The sequence below is a fragment of the Triticum dicoccoides genome, chromosome 2A (genome assembly GCF_002162155.2).
Source record: "Triticum dicoccoides isolate Atlit2015 ecotype Zavitan chromosome 2A, WEW_v2.0, whole genome shotgun sequence".
NCBI classification, from domain to species: domain Eukaryota; kingdom Viridiplantae; phylum Streptophyta; class Magnoliopsida; order Poales; family Poaceae; genus Triticum; species Triticum dicoccoides.
Window position 1 is genome coordinate 744850409 of NC_041382.1, and position 20199 is coordinate 744870607.

Genomic DNA, 20199 nt, shown 5'->3' on the forward strand with positions numbered 1-20199 from the left:
AAGCTTGGGGGAGGCTTAAATCAATGTTATATTCATGCCCCAATCATGAGCTCTCAAGAGAAATGATTATTCAAAATTTATATGCTCGGCTTTCTGATAACAATCGCACCATGCTCGATACTTCTTGTGCTGGCTCTTTTATGATGAAGACTATTGAATTCAAATGGGATTTATTGGAAAGAATTAAACACAACTTTGAAGATTGGGACCTCTATAAAGGTAAGGAGTCAGGTATGACACCTAAGTTTGATTGTGTTAAATCTTTTATGGATACCGATGTTTTCTGTAAGTTTAGCACTAAAAATGGACTTGACTCTGAGATAGTAGCTTCTTTCTGTGAATCTTTTGCCACTTATGTTGATCTCCCCAAGGAGAAGTGGTTTAAATATCATCCTCCCATAGAAGTAAAAGTAGCTGCACCTATTAAAGTTGAAGAAAAGATTATCACATATAATGATCCTATTGTTCCTACTTCTTATGTTGAGAAACCACCTTTCCCTGTTAGGATAAAGGATCATGCTAAAGCTTCCACTGTGGTTCGTAAAAGCAATATTAAAACATATACACCTCCTGAGCAAGTTAAAGTTGAACCTAATATTGCTATTGTTAAAGATCTCTTGTCTGATAATATTGATGGGCATGTTCTTTATTTCTGTGATGAAACTGCTAGAATTGCTAAACCTTGTGCTAAAGATAAACCTGGACCTGTGGTAGGCATGCCTGTTATTTCTGTTAAAATAGGAGATCATTGTTATCATGGCTTATGTGATATGGGTGCCAGTGCTAGTGCAATACCTATTAGCCTATATAGAGAAATTATGCATGATATTGCACCTGTTGAGTTAGAAGATATTGATGTCACAATTAAACTTGCCAATAGAGATACTATTTCACCAATGGGAATTGTTAGAGATGTTGAAGTCTTGTGTGGGAAAACTAAATATCCTGCTGATTTTCTTGTTCTTGGTTCCCCAAAAGATAGCTTTTGTCCTATTATATTTGGTAGACCCTTCCTGAACACTGTTAATGCTACCATAGATTGCAAAAGGGATGTTGTTACTATCGGTTTAGATGATATGTCTCATGAATTTAATTTCTCTAAATTTAGTAGACAACACCGTGAAGAAGATTTGCCTAGTAAGGATGAAATTATTGGTCTTGCTTCTATTGCCGTACCTCCTAGTGATCCTTTAGAACGATATTTGCTAGACAATGAAAATGATATGTTTATGAATGAAAGAAGGGAAATAGATGAAGTATTCTTTAAACAGGAACCTATTCTGAAAAACAATTTACCTGTTGAAATCCTAGGGGATCCCCCTCCACCCAATTTTATCCCGTGTTCGAGCTTAAACCATTGCCTCATACTCTTAAATATGCTTATCTTGATGAGAAAAAGATGTATCCTGTTATTATTAGTACTAACTTTCAGAGCATGAGGAAGAGAGACTATTGAAAACTCTAAAGAAGCACCGTGCTGCTATTGGGTATACTCTTGATGATCTTAAGGGCATCAGTCCCACTCTATGTCAACATAAAATAAATTTGGAAGAAGATGCTAAACCAGTTCGTGATCATCAACGACGGTTAAATCCTAAAATGAAAGAAGTGGTAAGAAAGGAAATACTAAAGCTCCTTGAGGCAGGTATAATCTATCTCGTTGCTGATAGTCAGTGGGTAAGCCCTGTCCATTGTGTCCCTAAGAAGGGAGGTATTATTGTCGTTCCTAATGATAAAGATGAATTGATTCCTCAAAGAATTATTATAGGTTATAGGATGGTAATTGATTTCCGCAAATTAAATAAGGCCACTAAAAAGGATCATTACCCCTTACCTTTTATCGATCAAATGCTAGAAAGTCTATCCAAACATATAGATTTTTGCTTTCTAGATGGTTATTCTAGTTTCTCTCAAATACCTGTGTCAGCCAAAGATCAATCAAAGACTACTTTTACTTGCCCTTTTGGTACTTTTGCTTATAGACGTATGCCTTTTGGTTTATGTAATGCACCTGCTACCTTTCAAAGATGCATGATGGCTATATTCTCTGACTTTTGTGAAAAGATTTGTGAGGTTTTCATGGACGATTTCTCCGTCTATGGATCTTCTTTTGATGATTGCTTGAGCAACCTTGATCGAGTTTTGCAGAGATGTGAAGAAACTAATCTTGTCTTGAATTGGGAAAAGTGCCACTTTATGGTTAATGAAGGTATTGTCCTGGGGCACAAAGTTTCTGAAAGAGGTATTGAAGTTGATAAAGCCAAGGTTGATGCTATTGAAAAGATGCCATGCCCCAAGGACATCAAAGGTATAAGAAGTTTCCTTGGTCACGCCGGATTTTATAGGAGGTTCATTAAGGACTTCTCCAAAATTTCTTGGCCTCTGACTAATTTATTACAAAAAGATATACCATTTGTTTTTATGACGATTGTGTAGAAGCATTTGAAATACTTAAGAAATCATTGATCTCTGCACCTATTGTTTAGCAACCCGATTGGAATTTACCCTTTGAAATCATGTGTGATGCTAGTGATTATGTTGTAGGTGTTGTTCTAGGACAAAGAGTTGATAATAAATTAAATGTTATTCAATATGCTAGTAAAACCCTAGACAATGCTCAAAGAAATTATGCTACTACTGAGAAAGAATTCTTAGCAGTTGTATTTGCTTGTGATAAGTTTAGACCCTATATTGTTGATTCTAAAGTAACTATTCACACTGATCATGCTGCTATTAAATATCTTATGGAAAAGAAAGATGCTAAACCTAGACTTATTAGATGGGTTCTCTTGCTACAAGAATTTGATTTACATATTGTTGATGGAAAGGGAGCTGAGAACCCCATTGCAGACAACTTGTCTAGGCTAGAAAATGTGCTTGATGACCCACTACCTATTAATGATAGCTTTCCTGATGAGCAATTAAATGTCATAAATGCTTCTCATACTGCTCCATGGTATGCTGATTATGCTAATTATATTGTTACTAAATTCATACCACCTAGTTTCACATACCAAAAAAAGAAAAAGTTCTTCTATGATTTGAGGCATTACTTTTGGGATGACCCACATCTTTATAAAGAAGGAGTAGATGGTGTTATTAGACGTTGTGTACCTGAGCATGAACAGGAATAGATCCTACGCAAGTGTCACTCCGAAGCTTATGGAGGACACCATGCTGGAGATAGAACTGCACATGAGGTATTGCAATCTGGTTTTTATTAGCATACTCTCTTCAAAGATGCCCGTAAGTTTGTTTTATCTTGCGATGAATGTCAAAGAATTGGTAATATTAGTAGACGTCAAGAAATGCCTATGAATTATTCACTTGTTATTGAACCATTTGATGTTTGGGGCTTTGATTATATGGGACCTTTTCCTTCCTCTAATGGATATACACATATTTTAGTTGCTGTTGATTACGTTACTAAGTGGGTAGAAGCTACTCCAACTAGTAGTGCTGATCATAACACTTCTATTAAAATGCTTAAATAAGTTATTTTTCCAAGGTTTGGAGTCCCTAGATATTTAATGACTGATGGTGGTTCACATTTTATTCATGGTGCTTTCGTAAAATGCTTGCTAAATATGATGTTAATCATAGAATTGCATCACCTTATCACCCACAGTCTAGTGGTCAAGTAGAATTGAGTAATAGAGAACTCAAATTAATTTTGCAAAAGACTGTTAATAGATCTAGAAAGAATTGGTCCAAGAAACTTGATGATGCATTATGGGCCTATAGATCTGCATATAAAAATCCTATGGGTATGTCTCCATATAAAATGGTTTATGGAAAAGCATGTCACTTACCTCTCGAACTAGAACACAAGGCATATTGGGCTATTAAAGAGCTCAATTATGATTTTAAACTTGCTGGTGAGAAGAGGTTATTTGATATTAGCTCACTCGATGAATGGAGAACTCAAGCCTATGAAAATGCCAAGTTGTTTAAAGAAAAAGTTAAAAGATGGCATGACAAAAGAATACAAAAGCGTGAGTTTAATGTAGGTGATTATGTATTGCTATACAACTCTCGTTTAAGATTTTTTGTAGGAAAAATTCTCTCTAAATGCGAAGGTCCTTACGTTATCGAAGAGGTCTATCATTCTGGTGCCATAAAAATCAACAACTTCGAAGGCACAAATCCGAAGGTGGTGAACGGTCAAAGAATTAAACATTATATCTCAGGTAATCCTATAAATGTTGAAACCAATGTTATTGAAACCGTAACCCCAGAGGAATACATAAGGGACACTTTCCGCAACGTTTCTGACTCTGAAAAGGAATAGGTATGTGGTACGGTAAGTAAACTGACTCCAAAACAGATTTTAAGGCAATATTTCTCCGTTTTGGACTATTTAGATAAATAGAAAAATATGAAGCAGTCCGGGAAGGACACGAGGGCTCCACGAGGGTGGAGGGCGCGCCCTACCCCCTGGGCGCGCCCCCTACCTCGTGGGCACCTCTTGCGCTTTCCGGACTCCATTTTCTTACACGACATGTATTTTGGTCGGTAAAAATTCATTATATAATCTCCCGGAGGTTTTGACTCCCGTATCACGCAAAAATCTCCTTTCTTTGTTTCGAGCTGTCCTGCTACAGATTTGAGCAACATGTCGTCCCAGGATTCGGAAGGAGAGAGCTATGTGGCTGATTACCTTGCAGATCCTAAAGTCTATGGGGATGTGGAGCATTGTGGTTGGACTATAGAAGAAGAAGAGGACTATGAACCTAAGGGAAAGGAGGAGACGAGCTCAGATGAAGATGAAGTCCCACTACCTCAACCTGGGGACATGCATGTGGAGTTCAAAAAGTCAAGCCTCCCTGATAGAGTAAAGAAACCTAAGATCGAGTTTATCCCTTTTCGCCTCTTGCAAGAAAACAAACAGGAACTATGCAAAAAGATACTGAGCCTGGAGCAGGAGATCGAGGACCTAAGGGACCAAAATTCTGTCCTCAAGCGTAAATTAAGGAACAAACCTACGCCATCAACAAAACCATCAACGCCTCCACCAACAAAGAAGAATTGAGTATCTGGTGTGGGCACTCCCCTTGGCAACTGCCAAGCTTGGGGGAGTGCCCCGGTATCATATCACCATCACTTTTATCTTTACCGATTTTCTTATTTCGTTCCTTTTGGTAATATCTTGATCTAGTAGAATAAAAGTTCTTAGTATGATCTAGTTGTTAGTTTTGCTTTATAATTCCTCTATGTATAATCGAGTCCGTGAGCTATATAATAAAGATAAATGTTGAGTCAAGGGCTTGATTATTTTTCCATGATCCTAAGTGAATAAAATAAAAGAGAAAGAAATAAAAAGAAATAAAGAGATCATGTGGATCTCATGGAGAATAATGAGCTCACATAGAAAAAGTATGATGAATAAAAGTTGTTGAGAGTTGACAAACATAGTTTTGGTCATCGTTGCAATTAATAGGAAGTAATAAAGAAAGAGAGGTCTTCACATATAGATATACTATCTTGGACACCTTTTATGACAGTGAGCACTCATTAAAATATGGCATGCTAAAGAGTTGATGTTGGACAAGGAAGACAACGTAATGGGTTATGTTTTCCTACATCTGAGATAACTTATATTGCCATGGATCATCCAACATGGTTGAGCTTGCCTTTCCCTCTCATGCTAGCCAAATTCATCGCACCAAGTAGAGATACTACTTGTGCTTCCAAATACCCTTAAACCAGTTTTGCCATAAGAGTCCACCATACCTACGTATGGATTGAATAAGATCCTCCAAGTAAGTTGTCATCGGTGCAAAGAAATAAAAATTGCTCTCTAAATATGTATGACTTATTAGTAAGGGAGAAATAAGCTTTATATGATCGTGTGATATGGAAGAAATAAAAGCGACAGACTGCATAATAAAGGTCCATATCACAAGTGGCAATATAAAGTGACATTCTTTCGCACTAAGATTTTGTGCATCCAACCATAAAAGAGCATGACAACCTCTGCTTCCCTCTGCGAAGGGCCTATCTTTTACTTTTATTTCCTACCTTGCATAAGAGTCATGGTGATCTTCACCCTTCCTTTTTACATTTTATCCTTTGGCAAGCACAGTATGTTGGAAAGATCCTAGTATATATGGCTAATTGGATGTGAGTTTTCATGAACTATTATTGTTGACATTACCCTTGAGGTAAAACGTTGGGAGGCAAAACCATAAGCCTCTATCTTTCTCTATGTCCGATTAAAACTCCATACCCATAAGTATTGCGTGAGTGTCAGCAATTGTGAAAGACTATATGATAGTTGAGTATGTGGACTTGCTGAAAAGCTCTTATACATTGAATCTTTCATATGTTATGATAAATTGCAATTGCTTCAATGACTGAGATTATAGTTTGTTGGTTTTCAATGAAGTTACGATTCATACTTGAAATTGTGATTGAATTATTACTCTAGCATAAGAAATTATATGACAAGAATTATATAAGTTGCTATTCTAAGAATGATCATGATGCCCTCATGTCCGTATTTTATTTTTTATCGACACCTCTATCTCTAAACATGTGGACATATTTTTCGATTTTGGCTTTCGCTTGAGGACAAGCGAGGTCTAAGCTTGGGGGAGTTGATACGTCCATTTTGCATCATGCTTTTATATCGATATTTATTGCATTATGGGCTGTTATTACACATTATGTCACAATACTTATGCCTATTCTCTCTTATTTTACAAGGTTTCCATAAAGAGGGAGAATGCCGGCAGCTGGGATTCTGGGCTGGAAAAGGAGCAATTATTAGAGACCTATTCTACACAGCTCCAAAAGTCCTGAAACTTCACGGAAGACGTTTTCAGAATATATAAAAAATACTCAACGGAAGAAGTTCACTGGGGGGCACACCCTGCCCACGAGGGTGGGGGCGCGCCCTACCCCCTGGGCGCGCCCCCCTACCTCGTGGGCCCCCTGGTGGCCCTCCGATGGCCATCTTCTGCTATATGAGGTCTTTTGATGGGAAAAAATCATAAGCCATCTTCTCGGACGAAACTCCGCCGCCACGAGGCGGAACCATGGCGGAACCAATCTAGGGCTCTGGCGGAGCTGTTCTGCCGGGGAAACTTCTCTCCGGGAGGGGGAAATCATTGCCATCGTCATCACCAACGCTCCTCTCTTCGAGAGAGGGCAATCTCCATCAACATCTTCACCATCACCATCTCCTCTCAAAACCCTAGTTCATCTCTTGTATCCAATTCCTATCTCCAAGTCCGGGATTGGTACCTGTGGGTTGCTAGTAGTGTTAATTACTCCTTGTAGTTGATGCTAGTTGGTTTATTTGGTGGAAGATCATATGTTCAGATCCTATATGCATATTAATACCCCTCTGATTATGAACATGAATATGCTTTGTGAGTAGTTACGTTTGTTCCTGAGGACATGGGAGAAGTCTTGCTATTAGTAGTTATGTGAATTTGGTCTTCGTTCGATATTTTGATGAGATGTATGATGTCATCCCTCTAGTGGTGTTATGTGAACGTCGACTACATAACACTTCACCATTATTTGGGCCTAGAGTAAGGCATTGGGGAGTAATAAGTAGATGATGGGTTGCTAGAGTGACAGAAGCTTAAACCCTAGTTTATGCGTTGCTTCGTAAGGGGCTGATTTGGATCCATATGTTTCATGCTATGGTTAGGTTTACCTTAATACTTTTGTTGTAGTTGCGGATGCTTGCAATAGAGGTTAATCATAAGTGGGATGCTTGTCCAAGTAAGGACAGCGCCCAAGCACCGGTTCACCCACATATCAGATTATCAAAGTACCGAACGCGAATCTTATGAACGTGATGAAAACTAGCTTGATGATATTCCCATGTGTCCTCGGGAGCACTTTTCTCTATATAAGAGTTTGTCCAGGCTTGTCCTTTGCTCTAAAAAGGATTGGGCCACCTTGCTGCACTTTATTTACTTTTGTTACTTGTTGCTCGTTACAAATTATCCTATCACAAAACTATCTGTTACCACTTATTTCAGTACTTGCAGAGAATATCTTGCTGGAAACCGCTTATCATTTCCTTCTGCTCCTCGTTGGGTTCGACACTCTTACTTATCGAAAGGACTATGATAGATCCCCTATACTTGTGGGTCATCACAGTCGTCCCCAGCAAGGGTCTTGCCGGGGGTCTTGTGGATTTCCTCGGCTAGGATCCCGCCGAGGGTCACCGTCTTCTGGTCCTCATCTGATCTCACATGTTTATGATCTTGAAGAAGATTTGCATGCCACCACAGAGGCGCCTCCCGAGCCTTGGTTCCAATGTAGTTGGTTGGATTGGAGCTTGTGGGCTCACGGGTGGCTCACTCCGCTGGCATCGGGCAAGTTGCCCCGGCAAGGCTCTTGCCGGGGCTGCGGAGGCTGCCTCGGCAAGGATCTTGCTGCGGGAGTCCACCTCGCCCTCTTTCTCTCCTGCGCTTCTAGTCTTGGCGTTGCCTTGGTTGCCTCGTGCTTCGGCTTCTCTCCGTCTTCCCTCCTCTGCCCTACTGAGTGTGGCCGGGGCGCGCGGCTCTGATTGCCCGTGCAGAAGTAAAGGGGTCAAAAGAAGAGCCCCTACTTTTGTACACCGACAGGAGCCCCCGGGCCTGGGCCACACATAAGTGCACCGCGTTGTTGGGCTAGGCCCAGAATGGTGCGCGGGCAGGTAGGGCGGATTTTACCGCAGTAACTTCTCGTCCGCTGCGCTTCCCCACGCCCTGCGTTGAACGCGCGACGTGGAGGGTCGTGCATGACGTGGGGGTCATGCGTGGGGCGGTTTCCGCATGCATGCATCACATGGTGGTAAAGAGGCGGCCCGTGCCTTCCTCGTAAAAAGGAACGACTGTGGGCGCGCTGCTCATTTACCCCATGTGCCTTCTCCAATCTCGGAACCGCTGTCCCTTCCTTCTTCCTCCTCAAGCCCCTGCTCTCGCTCGCCGTCGCCGCATTTTCGCTGCCCTTTCCCTTCCACCTTTCGTAGCCGCCATGGCACCCAAGACTAGCAAGGTCAAGGGAGCGGCCAAGGACGCAGGAGGGGCGGAGCCACCGGAGAATGAGTTGGCAGCGCGGCGGATGCAGCTCGCCTACTTCCCCTCGACGGTTGACGCGGCCCACCTCCGGGACAACTTCAGACCGCTGTGGGGGGTCAAGACGGGAGGAGAAACGACGGGGCATCCTGCCACACGCGTCATCCCCGCCAACTGCGGCAAAGCCACCCCGAATCGGTATCCGTTCTTCGTGGATTACTTTTCCTACGTCCTATGCCCCCCTTCTCTGATTTCTTCAATGACATCATGCATATCTTCGGCTTCCACCTCCTGGATTTCACCCCCAAATGCCGTGGCGTTCATGGATCTTTTCGCCCATCTCTGTGAGGGCTTCGCCGGAGTGCATCCTAACACGGCACTCTTCCACCACTACTTCTTCCCTCGGATCCAGAAGGGAGGCGCCATCTCCGGTTGTGTTGCCTGGATCCCGAGGTACAAGGGGACATACCCAGAGGGCGCTCAGAAGGAGAGGTGGGAGGAGTGGCGGGGCCGGTGGTGCTGGATTGAAGAGGAGGATCCACAAGAATTCTGCCGGGTTCGCCAGGCGCCTTCGGTTCGCGGAAAAAACTAGAGCAATGTCGATGCCGATGGCGCGAAGCTCACGGTCACCACCACCAGGATTCTTCGCCTCACCAAGGTCGGGCTCACCCTTGAGATGATCGGGGCGGATTTCATCCGCTGCCGAATCGCTCTGCTGCATAACAAGGGGAGGTCGGCATGGCTCTTCACGAATGCGGCCGATATCATGAGGCTTCGCCCCGGCCCCGGCCTCGACCACAACCTCACGGTGATGGGGCACGCCCACTTATGCCATCGGCTCTTCCAGCTTGACGTGAACCGCGACGGCAAGGCTGAGAGGTCTGGCAAGGCCACGAAGCCCGGCAAGTTCACCAAGGGGCCCTTGTTTGGGTTGCCGGCGGGGTGGTCCCGCTAAGCAATAACTCGCGCCGAAACGACATCATCGCCATGATGCCAGAGTTCAACGTGCACAGCCTCGTCCCAAATTGGGCCGAGCCACCGAAGGATCAAGTGTAGGAGTTCTTTGACACCCTGGAGGAGAAGTACGTCCGCGACGAGCCGCGACTCATCTAGGACACCACCCAGGCGGAGCTGGACTACATCGCCGCTAGGGCGGCAGAGGCGGAGCTCGCCAAGGAGGCCGGCAGCGCTAGCGGCGTGGAGGACAAAGCCGTGGCGGCCAAAGAGGAGAGGGAGCTCGCCCAGTGAGCGTAGTCTACTGGGGAGGCCAGCAGCGCTGGCACCGGGGCCCCTCTTATTGAAGACGATGACAACGAGCCGTTGAAGGAGGAGGAGGAAGAGGAGGAGGAGGCCGAGGCCGTCGACCCTCCAGCCACGGGGAGAGAGCGAGTCCTGTGGCGGGCCAGCTCCGGCGAGCCGGTTCAGCCCGGCAGGGCCGTGCAACCCCGACATGCCCAGGAGACGTTCGCGCACCAAACGAGGGCCGCGGCGGCGAATAAATTGGTGAAGGCCGCGGTGGCAAAGAAGAAATCATCTGCCTCTTCTTCGTCCAAGCGTTGCCCAACTCCACCTGCTTCCCCTCCTCCTGCAGGTGATGACATGGAGGTCTTCTTCGATCTCGGGTCTCTTAGCCCGAGGAGGAAGAGGAAGACAGCGGAAGAAGAAGAGGAGGATGAGTAAGTGCCTCCACTTTTGTCATCTCCGTCCCTTCGGACCGTGCTTCTTTTCTTGACTTGTCTTCATCTTGGCAGGGATGCGGAGACACTGGCCCAGAGGGTGAAGAGGGCCAGGTCCTCGACGGGCAGCCAGCCCCTGGCAGGCACTTCCGGTACACCGCTGGTGGTGTTGAGCAGTCCGGACAGCAGCCCCTGGCACAACCCCCAGCGTAAGCTCATCACCCGCCCCTCGTCAACGTGTGTCGAGGGTACGATTCTTGGTACTGACCTTGCCGTGATCGCAGGAGGAGGACAACAGCAGGAGGAGCCACTGAGGGCTACCCCCAACACGCCACCTCCGTCAACCACGCCGCCCTGAGGGGTGTCCCCGGCAAGGGCGCCAAGCACCGAGCCCATGCACACGGAGGAGGAGGCAAGCTTGGGCACTGGTGGCCACACCTCGGCGCCGGATGTTGGCAGGGATGGGGCCTCTTCTTCCCAGGCCGGCACGGATAAGCCACTCGCCTCCCGTCCCTTTTCTTTTTCTCTTCTTTCTGAATCTTGGTCTTGGCTTTGCTTCATCCCCTTCTCGATATCCAGATCCTCCGTCGGCAGGCTAGGAGGATATAGACACCGTCATCGAGGATGTCGCCAAGGCCACCAAGGCGGAGGCCGAGAAGATCGCCGCCGAGGAGGCCGCCAAGGGCGCTGCTGAGGACGCCGCCAAGGGGCCTGCCGGGGAGCCCGGTATGGCTACTGCTGAGGAGGCCGGCAAGGGACCTGCCGGGGAGGCCGGCAAGTCCGCTGCCGAGGAGGAGGTGGTCGATGACCAGCCTTCCTCCTCCGCTGCCTCTGGCTCCGGCATGTATCTGAAGGTGAACGATGATCTTTTCGTCCACCTTCCAGGGGCGTCGAGCTCCAGGGCGCCCATCGAGGGAGAGGTGTTCGACGAGGAGGTGCTTTCCGCCGCCGGGCTCGAGGTCGTCGACGAGCCAAGCGCTGGTGACGACGGTTCTCCGAAGGAGCGGCTTCTCCAGGCCATGGGCGCCAGCTTTCGAAAGCTCCAGGCGCTCCACCGCGCCCGCCTGGACAAGGCCAAGTTCAGGATGGCAACGGTGGATAAGGCGGGGCGGACCTCAAGGGACGCGTCGTCGAGGCGCAAACTTGGTTCCGCCAAGCTTGTGAGGAGCTGAAGGCCGCCCAGGGAGAGCTGGCCAAGCGCGAGGTGGAGCTCACCATGAAGCAGGGCGACATCGAGAAGGCCCAGGAGACGGCGAAGAACCTGGTCACCGAAGCCGAGGTCGCTCGAACCCAGCACCAGGCCGTGCTGAACTCCTAGGAGGAGGACCTTGCCGCGCGTGAGGAGAAGCTTGCCGCAACGCTTCGTGGCAAGGACGAGGAGGTGGAGAAGCTCGTCGTGCAGCGGACCCATGAGTTGGAGCAGAGGCACAAAGACGCACTGAATGCCCAGGCTCTGGTTCACGCCGGCAGGGTGAAGGAGCTGGAGGTGGAGCAAGATGGGCTGAAGGACCAGGTCCTGAAGCTGTCCAAGGAGAAGGACATGCTCAACGGTGCCCTGGTTGAGGCGCAGGGCGTAGTCCTCGACAAGGCCGGGCAGCTCTCCGAGGCCAATAACTCCATCAGAGACCTCAAGCTGAAGCTGGAGGGTCTCGAGGGGATGTTCTCAGAGGCCAAAGCCCGGGAGGAGATCCTGGCCAAGAATCTGGAGGCTGAGAGGCAGCTGCGGAAGAACGAAGCCGCCAACCACAAGGATTTTGTGGAAGGCGAGGACCGCTGGATCGGGCGCCTCGAAGGCGTTGCCGGCAGGATCACCACGCGGTTGGCTACCATGGGGATGCCAAATGTGAGGTATACCCCGGAGCGCAACGCGAGTCCCAACGCCAAGTTGACCATCTTCTTCGAGGGAGTCCTCGGGGCCCTGGAGCAGCTCGACTCCAATCGGGCGGCCTCCCTGCCGATGAGTCCCGGAGGCTTTGCCAGGGTTCCATGACCAAGGTTCTCACTAAGGTGGCGAACTGGAACCCCAACCTCGACTTCGACGCCGCGCTGGAGAGCTTGCCGGAGGATGCAGACCTCGCGGCGCTCAAGGAGCGTATCAAGCCCATCATCAGCCGCATCGGCGGAATCGAGAGGTTGGAGGACCAGCGCCGGGATTAGGCACCCCGTTTCTCATTGCCTCTGCAGGTTCATGGCCAAGCCAATTTATATCTTTAGTTAAAACCGCAGCAACAATTGATGTAATATAACTCTGCAGTACTTTTGAAAACGATGCATGTTATTGTCCTATTTGATACCCCTTTGTATGTCCACCCTACGTTAATCGGGTAGGCTTGCTGGTGCGTAACCCAGGCCACGGCGCCTTGAGGACGGATCCCCAATAGCCTGCCGGGCATGCTCGCTGCCAGGCGAACCACCTTACCGCTCTCAACGCGACCGCTCGAACTGTCGAGCTTGACTCGAGTCAGAATCGAGAGCATTGCCAATTGCGAAAGGCTACCCTGCCACTCTCGACGCGGACGCTTGAGCTGTTGAGCGGACTCGAAACAGAACAAGGGTGTTGCCAATTGCGGAAGGGCCCCTTTGCATGCGGGTTTTCCATACACAGGTCAGGACCTTCGAGGATAATAATCATATATATAAAAAGAAATTGCCCAAAGTTTCACATGACTTAGATTTTCTGTCGTTGCACAGGCATCCACCGCATCCGCAGATGGTGCCGCCAAGCTCGGTCATCTTCTTCCTTAGAACGACGGCCACGATGAAACCGCTGCCCCGATCAGACCAGATTCTCACGACTGCGCCCCCTACCTGGCGCGCCAGAGATGTCGGTGGAAACAACACCTATGGGGTCACTGGGATCCCTTCTACGGCTGGCGGGCGCGAGGTTGTGCGAAGAGCGGATCTGACAGGAAGCACACGGATCGTTTACCCAGGTTCGGGCCGCGAAGATGCGTAATACCCTAGTCCTGCTTTGGTGGATGTATTTGAGTGTTCTTGTGTTCTTGAGCTAGCTATGGGGTGCAATTTTGCCCAAAAGAGCCGAATCCCCTCTCCTGGTCGCCTCGGGCCTCCTTTTATAGGAAAAAGCGGTTGCCACAGTGGCACACAGGAGGTGGAAAGGTCTACAGTCGACAAGCTATCATCTGGGACTGTCGGACAAACGCATTTAATGCGCTGCCGACGTGCCCTCCTTGCTTTATCGGGGACGCCAGGGAAGAACGTCCCAGCTGTCGCCGCCTCGCCTAGCCTCGACACGCGTCCGAGCTGATGAGGCATCATGGCACCACGTTGGCTGGCTGCTGGGCTGGCGCGGTGGTGGAGCCTTCATGAAGGGTCGCATGCTGCCACACAGGTGCTTGCTGAGTCGGTGTAGAGGTCGTCCGTCGCCACGCAGGTGCCTGCCCATCTGGTTGAGCTAGCAGCTGCTTGGGGACGATTGTGGAGTCTTGGCTGGCGCGGGCCTGGCAGTGGCCCTGCTGATGCCCTCGGCAAGGGTCTTGCCGGGGGCTCGGCAAGGGTGCTGATGTGGCGTTGCAGTCGTCCCCGACAAGGGTCTTGCTGGGGGTCTTGTGGATTTCCTCGGCTAGGATCCCGCTGAGGTTCGCAGTCTTCTGGTCCTCATCTGATCTCATATGTTTATGATCTTGAAGAAGATTTGCATGCCACCACAGAGGCGCCTCCCGAGCCTTGGTTCCAATATAGTTGGTTGGGTTGGAGCCTGTGGGCTCAAGGGTAGCTCACTCCACTGGCATCGGGCAAGTTGCCCCGACAAGGCTCTTGCCAGGGCTGCGGAGGCTGCCTCGGCAAGGATCTTGCCGAGGGAGTCCAGCTCGCCCTCTTGCTCTCCTGCTCTTCTGGTCTTGGCGTTGCCTTGGTTGCCTCGTGCTTCGGCTTCTCTCCGGCTTCCCTCCTCTGCCCTACTAAGTGTTGCCGTGGCGCGCAGCTCTGGCTGCCCGTGCACAAGTAAATGGGTCAAAAAAAGAGCCCTTACTTTTGTACACCGATAGATATATTACTTTCTTCATCAAATAGGTTGATAAATATCAAGTAACAGAGGGGATCATGTTGCAGAGATAGAAGAAGCGGACAAGTGTGTGGGGATGTGCTTTGGTTCTACTCACGCACATGAAACAAAATTGATTTTCTAGCTGCCACACACATGAAACAAATAGGAATTCTATATATGTTTCTGATACACAGGTTTTTCATGAGTTTCGGAGACAGACAAGTGTTCATGTTTTTAGAGTGAGGAACTCACCCAGCTACCCTAATGTGATCTGGTGGAAGTTGTTTCAGGAAACACAACCCGGGGGGTTGTGAACCAGGATGATACTGCAGCTCGCGCAGGAACCCCCTCGGCGGTGGTCAGATCTGAGAATGTTGGCCGCGGCTGTCCTCGAAGCAGCGGCCCCCGGCAAGCTCGATCTGCATCGGATCCTAGCATATGCCTCGTGATGTGATGCGCCATGTTGTTGCAGGTTTTTGCGTTGCAGGACTAGCTGGCCCGCGCCGGCGGCAGTGATTTTGTGGTGGTGGGGACTAGAGCCGCACTGCGCGCAGGTTTGCTTGGACGGCGGACAGGGGATTCTGTTTCTGAAACAGAACGACCGTTGCAGGAAGTAATGGCCTGGTCAGTGGCGCGTGATGGTTGCATCCGACGGCGGTCAGGTGTCTAATCCAACGGCTCTCCGAGCGACGGATGTTTCTAACACATCCGCCCGGTGGACGCGTAGCGGCGCCCTCTTGTTCAAAATAGCGTTACTATTTTTCACTAGTTTGGTGGTCGTAGACTGGGAAATTGGTGCTGGATATTGAGCGGTTGAGAGGAAAGGCCCAGTGCATCAAGATTCTCGCAGCCGTTCGGACAGCACACGCTGACGTCAGACTTTTATGATTTGAAAAAGAAATGGAGGGGCGGTCCCTACCGACAGGCGGGCCCACGGTAATCCGGAGAATCTTCGCTCCCGTGGCTCGCGGGCCGCGGCGCCGCTGAGCCAACCGAAGCATTTCGCCTCGCGGCCACATTCCGCCGGACTCCACCACCCGCTGGCACCCCCACCGATCCAGGCATCAGCCACCGCCGCCGCCGCCATGTCCGGCTGCCCCTGCTCCACCTCCGCCTCCGCCTCCTCTCCACTCTCCCTCCTGCCCCCTTCCAGCTCCGTCCCCGCCGCTTCCAGGCGCAGCACCGTCGCCTTCTCCTCCTCGCGCGGCCCACGGAGAGGCGCGCGCGCGATAGTCGCGGCGAGCAGCGGCAGCAAGGACGAGAAGGCCGAGGCGGGTGAGGAGAAGGAGGGGGAGCCGGCGTTCAACCCGTTCGGGTTCGTCACGGACAACCCGTCCAGCCGCAGCGCCATCCAGCTGCCCGCGTCGCCCGCCCAGGACGGCAATGTCGGCCAGATGCTCTACGTAATGCCGACCTCCACTTCCTCTTGTTTGATCCTTGTTGCTGTGCTTTTGAGCTGCTGATGACTGATCGTACCTTGTCGCGTGCAGAGGACGGAGGACAAAGGGAGGGAGTACGGCAAGAGCGTGAGATCAGGGGAGTTTCGATGGTTCGTGAGGCAAACAGGTAATTTGCTTCTTCATCTTCGGGCTGCTGAGATGATTTTCGTGCGGCACCATTGTTTTTGACGGGGGTACGTAGTGCGACTGTGAATGCCAATTGGTTTGCAAGAATAAAACCACATTTTATATTTATGAAAAAGTGTGGCAGACCTTGGTGGAACTGAAACTCTCTCGAAACAAGTGTTGGATATTTTTATTGCAGTATGATGTATCCTCACTTTTGATAGTAATCGCGAAAACAAAGCTTGTTGCTGCTATAAAATCGATGGGTGTGCGCTGCGTTGTGTTCCTCACTTATAAGGATCATCAGAATATGTGTTCCATGTTCTGCAAACACAGCCCTCATGTAATTGTTAGTTTTCATACAATTTGCAATGCAATTGTAGGTTCTCCTGATTCACGGCGTGGGACTATTATGTTTCTTCACGGTGCTCCAACTCAGTCATTTAGTTATCGCACGGTTATGGCTCAGGTTAGCTTTATTGACCGCATATTTTATACCTTAGTATGAAACAACTAGCTGTTCTTATTTTGCCTTACTTAAAAACAACATTAATAATATTTGAACTGGTTACTTATAAAGATAGCTACATGTTTTTAAGTAATCATTTACCATTGTATTACACAATAAAAAAATGGGTTTCTTCTATCTTGATAACTATATTTGGTTACAAAGTTTAGAGCCATACTTTATCTGAATCGTGCCATGACGCAGATTAACAACCTCGAACTTGACTGTTGTTTTGGGAACCAGATGTGATAAATGACCTTCAATTGGCGATTGATAAAATAACTGGGGTTTAATTTTAATCATTTTTGAATAACACGTTCAAAAGGCTTAAAATTATGATGTGAATATACACATTTATGCTTTTGTTGCAACCAACCATTCCAGCCTCTAAGAAGCTATTGACCTTACTAGATGGCAGATGCTGGCTACCATTGCTTTGCTCCTGACTGGATAGGATTTGGGTTCAGTGAGATGCCACAGCCTGGATATGGATTCGATTTCAAAGGTGATGAAATGTCTGTGAAATTCCTGGTACAAATGTGTCTATAAAACTAACCAAAGACACATGTATGTTCTACCATTTGTAGAAGAGGAGTTCCACAAGGCATTTGATGAACTTCTTGTTACTCTAAATATCACTGAACCATTCTTCTTAGTTGTCCAGGTACACATTTTGGAAGATTACAGAAAATCCTTGCCATGGAAGTTCTCATATGGACGTCTGAATCATTTCATTCATTTCTTTGTAGGGATTTCTTGTGGGTTCTTATGGTCTGACATGGGCATTGAAGAACTCGAACAAACTTCTTAAGGTAGCAATCCTTAACAGCCCACTTACTGTTTCTTCTCCAGTGCCTGGAGTCTTTAAGCAGCTCAGGTCAGCATGCTTCTCTTTGTTCCTTAATTCTAGTTGTTCTACGTTGTAAATTCAACCAGCGTGCTTCGGTAGATTTCAAAACCATGACTCCAAACATTTAAACAGCTGAAATCCACAACTAAATTGACTTGGAACACACATATATGCTTTATTGCTGCCATATCTTTTTTGTTTTTTAACAGAACTCTTTCATCTATTGCGTCTTATTTTGGGTACAGTGTGATGATATTTATTTCGCCCAGTGGTTTCGCTTTTCAATCCAAAATATATTTTTGGCAAGCTGGTGGTGTTATAGATGTTTATTTCACCTAGATTTTTCTTATTTTTCACTAATATTTTAGTTAATATTCTTTTTTTGCCTCTAAGTTTGTACTTATGTATGTGAACTGAGGGAATCAATTTTAATGCAGGTTTCCACTTGTGGGCGAATTTACCTGCCAAAATGCTATCCTGGCTGAGAGATTCATTGAAGCAGGTAGCCCGTATGTATCCTTGTCGCAGAAACTCTGTTTATTATACCATGCCAGTTTTGTTAGCACTAGCACTCTTTGTTTCCTGCGGAAGCGCATGCTGCTTGAAACAAGGGAATAACTTCCGTTTATTCCCCCAAATGATGCTATTTTGTGTTCATACCATCAGTACCTCTGTAGCAGTGTACCATCAGTACCTCCAGGTGACAAATTTGCATCTGAACCCCATTTTGTTTGACAGGTATGTGCTGAAGTCAGAGAAGGCCGACGTATACAGATTGCCGTATCTATCAAGTGGAGCACCTGGATTTGGTTTGTCCTTACTCGCAGTCTACTGGTTTTCTTACGTTCACTTTCTATTATCTCTAGGCATGAAAGGAAATTTAAATTACCAAACCAAGAATCTATTTTTGCTAAGAAAAGGAATGCAAGTTTTACATGGGATGCCACACATTATTTAACATGCTTTGGTAACTTTAAATCACCTGAACCCATGCATCATCATAAGTCATAACTATATATACTCATGCCTTCCCCTCGGGAAATTGTCTTCACGATATATCTATGCATATTGACCTAACTATCCTGCTATCTTATCTAAGGAAAGATAGTCATACTTTCGCTCTTCGAGACTTTCTTGTCCAAGTACTTTCCTCTTTGCCTATGCATTTGTGTTGCATACAATTGCATATGTGTTTTCATTGAAGGATGTGCCTCATTGGAAAAAAAATCAAATAGAACCCCACTTGATGGAAAATCTTACACTGATTATATTATAATGTTTCAGTTGGCTTGCCTTTTTTTTCTTGAATAAGATTAGTTAGACTTCCAAATTACTTTTTCAGTTGGCAATCTTAACATCTCACTCTTCTATATCTTTTTTTTAGCATTACTTGAAGCTGCCAGGAAGGCCAATTTTCAAGATGTATTAAGCAGAATTTCGGCTGGATTTTCATCCGACAGGTAGACTTATCCTCCAAACAATTAATTAAAACAGGCAGGCTGTGTCTTTACGCAAGGCTTGGTGTAGTAAGCTCTAGTGTCACTCACTAGTCATTCTGAAGTCAACACATGCACCCAATATTACTACTATCAAACAGGCAAATTACTTATCGAATGTTTTTGCTGTGCTGAAACCATCTTGTGGGCAATTTCCTGCAGCTGGGACAAACCAATATTGCTGGCATGGGGGGAGTCGGACAAGTACCTACCGCTCTCGATAGCCGAGGAGTTCAAGAAAAACAATCCATCAGTGGTGAAACTGAAACCCATCGAAGGAGCTGGTCACATGCCGCAAGAGGACTGGTAATTTCTTCTGTGTGGCAGAGTAAATTCAGTCGATTTGTGTCCTGCTCCTCCACCTGCACCTTATTACAGTATTATTCATGTACTTCTTTTTCGGAACGAAAACAAGAAAACCATCCCGGTGGAAAAGGATGCACCTTCGCCACAAGTATTATTCATGTAGATTATTACCCAGTTTCTGAAAATCACAGTACGTGTGTACCATACACTGTGTTCTAACATTCAGTCTAGTGTAGTCTAGTCTAGTCTAGACGCGTTATACGAGATTGTATGCTTGTGCTGATCACTGACGAGGTTTGTGCTATGCAGGCCAGAGAAGGTGGTGACGGCCCTGAATTCCTTCCTGTATTAGTCTATCGGAACTACTATGCGGACGACTTGGTGTGGACGAACTATGGACGATGGAGGATCGAAAGGTCATACCCAGTTGTCCACTACGCATGGATGGCATGATCTGCTGCATCGTGCAGAAATCGTCCAGATCCTATCGTGTGTGTAGCAGCGTTGTTAGTCTATTATTGAAGGAGGTCATCATACAAGGTTAAAGCTGTGGTTGATCAGTTGGTATATATATGGAACTGTACAGTTCAGATGCACATTGTGTAGATGAAGGGCGGTTGAGGACAACTTGCGTGTATATACAAGAGTTGATTACACGCACATGGTACATTTACTCGCACTGTAAATGAAAGGGTTGAAGATCATGCGAGTAAATGTATGTATGCGACGGACGGCATGATCTTCAGTTACCCAGCTGTGCAGTTATTTA

The 20199-nt window shown here is 47.2% G+C and overlaps 1 protein-coding gene across 1 annotated transcript; it reads left to right on the forward strand.

Moving 5' to 3' along the window:
- The first annotated feature begins 15688 nt into the window (after window positions 1–15688).
- LOC119356865 (haloalkane dehalogenase 2-like) lies at window positions 15689–20134 on the forward strand. The gene is made up of 11 exons (XM_037623856.1): window positions 15689–16108; window positions 16196–16271; window positions 16654–16739; window positions 17190–17283; window positions 17366–17442; window positions 17528–17655; window positions 18066–18137; window positions 18367–18437; window positions 19013–19088; window positions 19287–19430; window positions 19740–20134. Exons 1-11 carry the CDS (start codon window positions 15791–15793, stop codon window positions 19780–19782), a joined length of 1185 nt encoding a protein of 394 aa, XP_037479753.1. The 5' UTR covers window positions 15689–15790; the 3' UTR covers window positions 19783–20134.
- Window positions 20135–20199: the final 65 nt, after the last annotated feature.